At 31.6% G+C, this 11,980-nt stretch overlaps 1 protein-coding gene across 1 annotated transcript in view; it reads left to right on the top strand.

Moving 5' to 3' along the window:
* Window positions 1-3,125: 3,125 nt before the first annotated feature.
* LOC106473816 (mRNA export factor-like) overlaps window positions 3,126-11,980 on the top strand; it is a 29,762-nt gene continuing 20,907 nt past the window's right edge. Inside the window, exons 1-4 of the mRNA XM_013934491.2 lie at window positions 3,126-3,195; window positions 7,132-7,338; window positions 7,750-7,842; window positions 9,657-9,743. Coding sequence (XP_013789945.1) covers window positions 7,141-7,338; window positions 7,750-7,842; window positions 9,657-9,743 — 378 coding nt within the window. The 5' untranslated portion in view covers window positions 3,126-3,195; window positions 7,132-7,140. The remainder of the gene's footprint in view (window positions 3,196-7,131; window positions 7,339-7,749; window positions 7,843-9,656; window positions 9,744-11,980) is intronic.

Raw genomic sequence — 11,980 nt, 5'->3', positions numbered from 1 at the left:
GTTGAAGAGAATTGTAGAGATTTTAGATAAAAATGCAGATTATAAACGGCTAAGATTTATCTGGTAAGTCTTATACGTTATACAAAAATAAAAGCCCCATTGCCAGACAATGTCGTATCAATGCCTGGCATCAGGACAGTAAATAACATCTCTCTAGATAATACAAATGGGGAAACGTTGCTAGTATATATGTACATTGATAATATTCCTATCTGGAAGAAAAGGCCATGATGCATGAGCGAAAATCTCAAATTCTCGAACTTTTGGGTAAAGCAGCATACAAATATCATAGTAATAGAGACCTGACGACACTGCCAAATGAATCATGGACACGCCTATTGTCCTTAGATGTCTGCGCTATCTCTTTTCTGTAAATGGAACTACAGGAACTACTGGTGTACTATATCCAGGACACTAGGCATAAATTGGTTAATGATTACTCTATACTAAATTTGAGCAAGTACTGACTTTCTTTCTTATAAAATTGAAAGGCCACCGCTTCAAAGTTTTGAAAAAACGAATGTAATGAATTATAAGTTTATTTCCTTATATTAAATCTTATTAATAAAAATAGGGAGGATTCTGCAGTTCTGGTTTTTTCCCGATATTTATTTTAGATAGTGCTTTTTTGTGACTTCTTTATATTTTATGAATTTACATAATTTTGTGATTCAAAATTATATGAAAATAGAATGCTGCATGATTTTCTATATTGAAAACTACAATCAACCAATCAACAAAATGTTGTAATTCATGAACAATGTCTTAATATGTAGTAAAATAATATAGTAATATTACTATGTTATTAAAGTAATCATATCGTGACATGGATATAAGTTTTGTTTAAGAAGATTTAAGACATATACTTTTCTTTCTATTATGTTTTAAATATATTTTTACCACTAGAAGCCCCGTACATTTCCGCAGTACTCTTAGCAGAACTATACCTGAGAGTTGAGACCAGATAGCTTTTCATTTTATTTAACTAAGCTACACGAACATTAATTCTTTTTTTTTTTACTTATATTTGAATATTACAACCTATTCTGATAACAAGGGTTGAAATAATTTAATCTGGGCAAAATTTTGACATTCTTTTTTATTTATTCAAGGACTAATTCAAATCACAAGTTAAATGCATTTTACCAGGTGAGAAGTTTGTTTGGTTTGAATTTCGCGCAAAGCTACACGAGAGTTATCTGCGTTAGCCGTCCCTAATTTAGCAGTGAAAGACTAGAAGAAAGGCAGCTAGTCATCACCACCCAACGCTAACTCTTGGGCAACTCTTTTATCTACGAATAGTAGGATTGACCGTAGCGTTATAACGCCCACACGGCTGAAAGAACGAACATGTTTGGTAGGACGGGGATTCGAATCAAGCGCCCTAACCATCTGGCCATTCGGGCCCAGGTGAAAAAGTATAACACCACTCGGAGAACTCTAAACATGTTATGCTAGTGGTATTGTCATATAAGCAACAAAATATACGACTTTATTATTAACATTAACGGTTTAAATCATTAATTTAAAAATTAGTGAAACATGATAACATAAATTAAAGCAAACGTGAATTCACCAAAAGAAATCTTGCGTTACTAATGCATTATATCTTTTGGGGTACGTTACTTGTTATCTGGACAATAGTACAAGTGTGGACTTGGTTTACTCAGATTTGCAAAACGCAATTGATAACGTGCAACACAGAAAATTAGCTAAAACAATCACATCGGTAAGGGTAGGTGAAAGGCTAGTTAATTGAACTGTTGGGTGGGAAAATGCTAAAAGTTGTTATTGACGGAGTTTAGTCAAAATGTTGCTAATGGGGTGCTCAGTGGTCAGGAGCAGAGCTAAGGCGATGCATTTTCTTATTTACATTAATGATGTTTTTAGGGACAAAAGTATTAAATTTTGGTGATTGCATTAAACTTGTAATTATTTATTATCAGTATTGAAGATGCTGAGGCATAACATAATGGCTTAGATAATTTGGTAAGTTAGCTAAATATTTTTCACTTGACCTTTAAGAAGAAATAGTAGGCGAAGGTTACTGCATTTGGATTATAGTAGCTTGTATCAGATATTAAATATAGGATAGAGCACAATCAAAAGCGTGACTAAAGAAAAGTATCTTGCCATAGTGGTGGATAAGTCACTCAAGCTACTGAAGCAGTGCTATATCGCTAGTGGTAAAGCTAACAGAATTTCGAGATGTATTTATGGTTATATTGATTACAGTCAAAAGAAGTAATTATTATTCTATACAGATCATTAATTAGGCCTAAGTTCAATTTATTGTGTATGGTTTTGGTCTTTTTATTTAAGAAAAGTTATACCGGTTGTTGACTGATTAGAAAGAGTTTAGAGGAAGACTACTATAGGATTATTCCGGGGACTGAAAAGCTATCTTACAGGGATAAGTTAAGATCTCTTGACTTAATTTTTCTTCAGAAAACCCAGATAAGAGGTGTCATTATTCTATTCACCATTATCCAAGGGGGGAATAGTCGGCACAATAAATCCTTTTGATTTTTGTATGTTATATTTTGAAGAAAGTTGGAAGATAAAATTATTAATTTAAGATTTTGAAAAGACAGGCTAGGCCCCACTTAAGAGAGTTGTATTTTCTAGCATGGTGATTGTCTTATAAAATGAGTTTCTGTCTGTAGTAGTGGAAGCCGGTCTTTTTACAGACGTTTTAGAGAGAATAGATGATTTTCTCGAAAATAAAGAATCAGAGATTTAAAATTTTTATCATCTCAAAGTTATGTGCGCAAAGAGAGCCTGGAAAGGCCAAAAGGTTCTTTGCTGTCTGTATTTTACGCAAATACAGACTTATAGTGCAAATCAGTGTAATAGGATACTGCGCTCCGTCCATCACGGGTAATGGAACCGCTGACCCACTGAGAGACGTTACGTCTATTAACGAGTGAATATTTTAAGCATTATAGATTTTAAGTTAATCTATGTCTTTTCGTCTACAAAATGACATTAAGTTCTTTTTTTGTTTACATTTTGTAACATTTTCAGTGTGTTTCTTTCGAGATATTTTTTACATATTACTCTATAATTTATAAATATGCGTTAATAAGATATTATATCACCATCTAGTGAGATATTTGTAAAATACATTTATGCTTTTGCACGAGTAGACAGTTTGGAAATTACGTTCTTACAATATAACATTATAAGTATATGGTGTGTTTAAACTTGTAATTATAGTAAATTAATACATTATATCTAGTCATGTAGATTGTAGTATGAAATGATAGCACTTTTAAAATAGAACGACATAGGTTTAAGTATGATTTAAAATGAAAATGAAGAAGTTGCTGCTAATGACAGAACTTGGAAGTTACCGATGATGCGATAGCCGATAGGCCTAGTAATAAGTAGTATAGCTAATAGTAATAGTACTATTATAATAATAGTATATTATTTAGTATTAGTACTATTATAATAATAGTATATTATTTAGTATTAGTAATAGAACTATATAATAATAGTATATTATATAGTATTAGTAATAGAACTATATAATAATAGTATATTATATAGTATTAGTAATAGAACTATATAATAATAATATATAATATTAGTAATTACTGTAGGATGCCATGTCGATGGTTTATTCAATTATTGGTTCAAAAGTTTGTCAGTCCGAACGGTTTCAAGTAATATGATTATGACTAGCACAGTAGCAGTAGCAATGAACGAAACAGCAGAAAATCTTTGCTAATGGAAGGATCGTGCCAGTCTTTTCTGTTTTAACTTATCTAGTTATCTCTTTATCTTCACGAAAATATACAAGTAAAAAACAAAAACTTCATATTATGTAAGACTCAAGTTCTACCATAACGAGCATAGCAACAGAAAAATTATTTAAATACCATTTACTTATTTATTTTTAGGTTAAACTAGACTAAATTACAAGATTTTCTTGCTCAATCCTCCATTCAGGTTGTGTTTATGGGCTTTTTAGATCAATGAACATTCTGACCATATATATGAATGGTGATAATATGGTGAACAGGAAGTGTGATGAATTGATTGTAATGGCCTGGTGGATTGTGTTGACTCAACGACCACAATCACACACTTCAATCTAAGCCTTTCTCAACAGTGAATGTATTATCTGTTATATATCAGTGTCTGTTTAAGTTTGTGCACATGTATCCAACAACAGTGCTGAGCATTTAACTCAAGGATGATAAAATTGATTGTGTACAATGCTGGCTTAAGTCTCTGTGGGGCTTGTAGCATTTTTAGAAGACGGGGCCCCCTAGCTGGCAGAAAATATGTTCTTTACAGTCATTTTGAGTTTTGTCACATTTTGTTTTTTTCTTTCTCTCAATTCATCCAAGCAATGTGCGTGTTTAGACTCGGACAGGACCAAAACTGCTGACTGTTGGTGTGAAGTCCTTGGAATTTTTGTTGCTATAGCTGTTTTCTTTCATCTTTTGGAAAACTAAACACTAACATGTATGATGTAACCCTATAATTATTCTTACAGCCTGGATCAAAGCACTTTGACTATTATTACATTATATAATGCTGCTTACCAACTAAAGATAACTTCTGTTAGTTTAATACAAAATAAAGTTTATTTACAATTTCTATGATTAAAAAATATTAATACATTAAAAGATAAAGTAGGCATACATTTGCACTTCCTTTGGGCTTCTTACAACACACTTTTTCTCATGCGTTCTTAGGCTTTGATTACATGTACACTAAGCTGACAACAACAAATTGTAGGACAATTTGTATCAGTAAGTTTACAAGCAGTATACTAAGCTGATTATAACACAGTGATTTGATAATCTTAAGTTCAATTCCTATTTCCAATAAACTTACTAGTTTTTTTTTGTTATGGCAAAGCTACTAAGACTGTCTGCTGTTGCCTCAAATGTTGAACTGCTGACTAGAAAGCAGCTGTCTGCCATCAATTTTATTTTTGGTCTGCTAACTAGCAAAAAGGCAATTGTCTGGCAGAATCCACCACAAACTATTTTTTTTTTTTGAATTGCTGACTAGAGAGAAGGCAGTACCTGCTGCCAACTTTGTTTTTTCTTGTACATATCATGGTTTGAAGAGCACTGTTAAAATTGATGTAATCAATTAATGGGGCTATCAATTAATTGATTAGAAAATACCACTAATTGCCCAGCTCTGAAACTATCTCTGTGACATCAGGCCTCGACAAATTCTGAGCACCAGATTGCCATGGTAACTAAAAAATTCATTATGCCATCTAATATTTTTTCCCATTTTATTTGTGTGTAGGAGTGTGCTAAATAGAACTCGAATCTAGAACAGTTATGGACTCTTGGAAGTCCAGAACTATTTTCATGTTCTTTGAGTCCGAAATTAAACTTTGTTTCTAGGATTTTAATGGCAGATTCAGCACTTCTACATGTTTTTCCAGGAATGAAGCACTGCAGTTGCACTATGTGTTACTATTTTCACACTATTTTGTTTTTCTTCTTTCTTTCAATTCATCCAATCAGTGTGCATGTTTAGACTCAGGCAGGACCAAAAGCAGTTAGTTTAGGCAATATTATCAAGTGGTTCATGATGTTAGAAAAACATATAGGTTCTAGAAGTCTTGATAGAAATGAATAAAAACCCTATAACCCGAGCATTTTCGAAAGGTGGACCTTTCTTCTTCGGGGGCAAATGTAATGGTTTTTATTCATTTCTTTCAAGTGGTTGTTGATATCATGATCATTAGCATGTACTTGTTGCTCTGAAAGTAAATACATATAGCCCCTATTTCCCAATACAAACAGTAGTAAGTTAGGCACACAAAAAGGCCTTTGCTTATCGTTGTAAAGTGTTATATTCTGAAAAAAAACCTGCTTGGCCTATCAATACTGCAGTAATTAATTTTATTTTACTTTCATTGATTGCAAGAATCCACTTAAGTTATAGTTATTTGGTCTACTATTTTAATTTCACATATTCAAGTTTAACTTTAATATATGTTACATAATAAAGTTTTATAATGAACCCTTGTTTTTTAGTGTAAATCTGTATATCTCATACCTTAACCACACAACTGACTCAAAATATATTCCATAACTTTTCTATACTGGACCTGGCTTCTAAGTTTTGGGGCTGGCTTCTAGATCTGGAAATATTTCTGGAGGCTTAGTATACATGGTTTAGGAGTTTGCCTAGTATATGATTGGGTTGTCAGCACAAGGTTGCTGAAACATGTACCATTGAAATAACATTAATGTAATGGTTTAAACTTAGGTTCTGGTAATTTTTTGAAACATTTTTGCCTATCAGACCTGGAATTTATATTATTGACTTGGTTAGGTAAAAAAAACACATTGAAAAACAAAAAACCAGTAGTAATCTGATTCAAATTAATCTAGTTCTTTGTGCAAGACAATTCTAGGGTAAATCCTATATCCTTGAGAAGTTTTTTTATATTCTTTATGAGGATAAAGGAAGCTACTCTCTTGAAGGATCAAAAACTATTGTCTCAACAAATTAGAAATTGTAAAAGCTTTTCAAGTTGTAGGACTTTGCCCTAAAATTTACTTGTAGAAAAATTATAATTGAATTTTGTAACTTCTATTTTTTAAAGAAATTATTTATTACTAACCTTTAAATGTAAAAATTTCTGTCACTTTTACACACATACAAAAACTATACACAGTCTTGTAGTAAATTAAAGAAGACTCAGATATATGCCTCAAAATTGGTGCTTTTGGAAAATTTGAAAGATTTTAGTAAGTAAAAATCAGCAACTCAAGAAGAAGAAGAAATGGAGCCATTTACAATACTGCATAAGATGCTTGGAAAAAATACTCTACCATGACAGAAATGTGGACAGCAACTGACAAAGAAACAGTTTATATTACACATCAACTTTTAATGGAGTATAAAAACTACTGTTTCAGAAATATGTCTCTAGATTATTACTTTTTAAAGTTGTATTATTAGTAAATAGTTATCAGCACTTAGTCATTATATTATCGTGGATAGATAGGTAGTTTAAGACCTTTAGCGTGATTGAAATGTGTGTCTAAATTTTACATTAGACTTTGCAGTATGTTTTAGACACTTATTAATTAGGTAAGAGTTTCTGAAACAAAACCCCCCTTTTTTTTCCATCAGACTTGAGAAATGAGTATATTTGGTACAAGCACTAATGCTTTTGGTGGGACTGGTGGCAGTGTGTTTGGTTCCACTACAGCAGGCTCACACAATCCAATGAAAGATTATGAAGTTGTTTCACCACCAGATGATTCAGTTAGCAGTTTAGCATTTAGCCCTGCTTCTATACAAATGAATTTCTTGATTGCAGGCAGCTGGGACAACCAGGTAAATCAATTTTTATGTTGACTGATTTTATTGTTTGTTTAAACATATAGCATTTTGTTTGTGTTTATACACATATTTATGGTTGGTGTGAATCAGTGGAATATATGAACATCAAGACCTAAGAAATCAAGCTGACAAAAGACTAATCTGCCTATTAAGGTGATCCCATCATTCTTCTAAAAATGATCAAAGCATCAAAATCAAACTAAATATTATGCTTTTATTGAAATGTTAAACACTTGTTGTATAGGGATATGGTGGGTTATGCTTAGTTTTGGTTTTGATCCATTTGTTGATTGTTGTGGTGGACAAAGAGACTGTGATGACTTATATGGCTTTCTATAAGTTTTGTCTACTTTAGGTTTAACATATGTTGAGAGTTTTCAAATGTCTTATTTTATTTTTCTCTAGGTCAGATGTTGGGAAGTTCAAAATACGGGACAAACTATACCAAAAGCTCAGCAGACACATCAAGGCCCTGTTCTTGATGTAGCGTGGAGTGATGTGAGTTAAAAATTAAGTATAGTCTGCAGTTAGATTTCAGACAGTTAGCTCATTACATATAGGTATTTTTAGATATTTAAGAAATATTTCTGGTTCTTGTCTGAGAACATTTTTTTATAGAGAATGTTCATAACTTATAATACCAAGTAATATGGAAAACAATATATTTGAGAGTTAAACCCTTTCTCACCTCATTGTCTAAATAATGTCATGCATAACAAGTTGCATATATTATTTTCACAGTAAATGTGGTGAAACTTTCAATTCTCAGGCCTCAACTTTAATTATTGAAGATACCAGCAAATGGTTACTAGTTATTTTTTCCCCAGTAGCAAGTATGGGGCTACTAATAGTCACAATATTATTCTTTTCTAAAATTGACTAACTATCAAATGTATATAAATATGTACATGTCCTATTTATTTGTATAAATGTTCTGTATAATGTTATATTTTTCAAACATCAAACTTATCTTAATTATATGTAACAGTGTTTTTATTCTTACTGTTTGCTAGTTTTAGTTTCAAACCCTGTTTGTGAAAAATAGTCAATATTTTTAGGACAGTAAAATATAGAAACTTAACTAATTATGTATTTGAAAAAACAGGGATTTGAACATTGTCAAAGCCTCGTAGATTAAAATGTTGCCAGATTAAGTCAGCTATAAATTTTCTTTTTCATCCAATTTTAAAATCTTAATAAATAGTCAAGAAGATATTAACATTATCTAGTCAGTGTTGTTATAAGTTAATGTCTATAGTTATTATTCTTGAAAATAGTTTAAATCTATAAGTAAATCTTAAAAGGTATTGTAGTTATAACATTTTTTGGGATTATTTTATTAGAGGTTATATATTAAAGTCAGAAGTTACCAAAGTAAATTTAAATTGTAAAATATGAATAATATACTTTTGTTCAGGTTTACTACATTAAAATGAGTTTTCTTACTCAGGATTGGTCGGAGTATGTCTTAATAACAGCTTGGGGTGAACATTGCACTATTAGTTTATAAGTCAATTAGGAAATATAGAGTATGATCAGATAACAGTGTCAAAACATGAAAAGATTAACAAGTTTCATCTTTATGTTATTAACTAATTGGTTTTTCTATGCATTAATCAGTTAAAAATTATTTTTGAACATTAGAGAAATACATTTTCTAATTCATATGGATATCATCCATTTTATTCTACAAGTATGGTTTTATAACTATTGGACTTTCACGTGGTGAATTAAAGGCTGTGATGTGAAATGGCCATATATTTTAACTAGGATTACTATGATTTGAGTATTTGGTTATTCTGTTTTATGAATTAAAACTAGAATTACTTTTTAATAAATAAGCAAATGCAAAAACTTTTAAATAAATTTGTAAAGCAACAAGTCGTGGATAAGACATCAGTTTGTGCTGAAAATCTTAGTGTAGTGGCTAGAGAATTATGGAATATACCACATCATTAAAAGTTTTAGATTTTAATCATAAACACAACAAAAAAAGTTTTTTTTATATTTTCTTACTAAAATTTAAGGGCTATTCAGTATTCATTATTACATAATGTAGTAAGCAAGATGTGTCGAATCTTGTCTAATCAGCAGTTCTGTTTTGGATAAATCTGAGGAACTTTTGATCATATCTCTTAACTTCTAACATAATTGTTTTCCTTTTTCACTTTTAAATGTGTTAATGACTTGTGTATTAGATATGCAAGAGATACAGTGTTCTGTTAACTAAGCCCAATTAGAAGTTTGGAGTTTAAAAATTTGTACTGTTCAAGTCTTGATACTTTATCTTCTCTTGTTCTTTATGTCTTTAGGATGGTTCAAAGGTCTTCACAGCCTCATGTGATAAAAGTGTTAAAATGTGGGACCTGAACAGTAACCAGGCCATCCAAGTTGCTCAGGTATTTTATAAATTTTTGTGTAGATTTTATTTATCATATAAAAGAAAATTATGTAAATGGTCTGTTTTCTACACTCTCCTTATAAATTTATGCTTTATTTTTCTTTGTGTTTGCTAAAGGTACTCTAAATTTTACAAACTTCAACTGTGTGTAATCTAACCCAATACTTGTAATAACACATGACTATAGTGGAGTAGAGGTACAAAACTTTTAACCCCCAAATTACTAGTTTCTTTTGATACCATTCACTATTGGTGGGGTCAGGGTTTGTAGCTACAGTGGGTGGAGCGAATCATTTTGCCTGGCCAACACTCCTGTGCAATGTGCCTACTGCTGCTTGACACTAGATATCACAGAGAAAAAGGTCCACCAGAAGCATGAAAAGTATCTTTGTTGATGTTGCAGTACAGCTTACTTTGCAATTAGTTTGTTAGAAACAAATGCTTTTCCTGAAAAGTCACAAAGCAAATAACTTTCCTGCTAAAATACTTTTCAAGAAAAGTCCACAGGAAAAAACCTGCATGCGAAACTGAACAGACAACCCATGCCATGCTAATTCACATGTATTTAGCATGGCACATCAGACTATCATCCACAGTTGATATCAAACAAAGCCTATTTTTTTTCTAGCAAAAGTTTGTGTGGTGTGTAAAAATATTTTCAAAATTGTATGGATATCTAAAATATAAAAGTATACCAAGTTGTTTTTTGCATAAAAACTTTTCTTAATCTAATTGTGACTAATTTGTATCAATTACCTGCTGTTAAAGATAGATCAGTCAGAAAAATACAACTCAGCCTAGAGTAAAATTCATCTCCACCTTTATTTATTTAGACTTGTCGTTCATCTTCTGACACGTTTGCTTAATGACTGCTCATATGAAGTGTTTTATCAGACTTTCTGAAGGAATTTACAAATTTTCAAAGTCATTAAAATTATAAATATGAAGATAATAGCCTTTTTTTTGCCTGACTGAGGTGGGGGGGGGAGATAGTATAATGGCAGAAGTCACAGTCATGTGCATCTGTGGGCTAGACTGGTTTTTACCACCCGCCACTCTAATAGTCCGAGCTACAACCACGAGTGGATTCTTCATATTGCACTATATTAAGTAATTTTGATTTTGCCTGCTACAGTACACACAAAAAATTGTCCCACCAGATGTGACAGGGACATCCAAACAATTTTGTATGTGGAACAATTTATGGCCTCGTGGCTGTGTATTTGGCTGAAACATATTTTCATCCTAGGATGTGGGCTACATAATCACAGAAGCTGACTAAAGCAGCTTCCAGTGTGGACTTGTTTTGATATCTCATTGAATATAGCTTAACACGGGCTTCTAAGAGGTTAGTAAAGTTATTATTAGTGTCATAACTGTCATATTCAGTAGGGATTGTTCATGTTACAATCATGTTTTGTTAATTTATCTAACTATTAAGGGAGCAACATTCCACTGATAATCAGAATTTTGAAAGACTTAAGAGGTGCATTGATCATTCTCTAGTAAGATAATTTTTTTAAACAACTTTGAATTTGTCAGCACGATAAATTACACAGTATATAAAATAAATGTTTTTTCATTCTTATTTATACATTTAAAATAATTTTCTTATTTTCTGAAATTATTTTGCTACTCATATTTATACTTTTCTAGACCTACTTCTGCTATAAATGTCTTTCTTGACTGAAATAGTTGAAAGTAAGTGTTAGTTTTTTGACAGTAAATGTTTACTGTCTATCAACAGAAACATCTAATACTGAAGGAAGTTAAAAGAAAATATTGCACGTATACATATGTGTGGGACAGAATGTGTACTTGTAAATCATGAAAAGGCTCCTAAAACACAAATTATGAAATTAACCTACAATAAATAATAATTTTTGATCACAATGGAAGAACAATACTGCTGTTTTGATGAATGCCATTGTACTGGCACCTGCGAGCACCTGTAAGTGCTTTTTACAGCCCCTATCAATAAATGAAAATTCCTGCTGTTTTTGCATGTCACAAGAGAGATTTAGAAAGAATGAGAACAATTCAGTATGATCACATTTATAGGAAATAATCTTATGTCTCATATTTGCATTTCATGACAACACAAAGACTGTAACCTCTGAAGACCCGGTTGCTATGAGTACAGACACTGCTTTGATTGGCCTCTATATCAGCACAGTGATCTAACATGTTTGAACTATACTTTTGTCTGTGATACCATATAGCACATTTTAGATA

This window comes from Limulus polyphemus, unplaced genomic scaffold, assembly GCF_000517525.1.
Source record: "Limulus polyphemus unplaced genomic scaffold, Limulus_polyphemus-2.1.2 Scaffold6524, whole genome shotgun sequence".
NCBI classification, from domain to species: Eukaryota; Metazoa; Arthropoda; class Merostomata; order Xiphosura; family Limulidae; genus Limulus; species Limulus polyphemus.
This window is presented reverse-complemented; position numbering and strand designations above follow the sequence as displayed.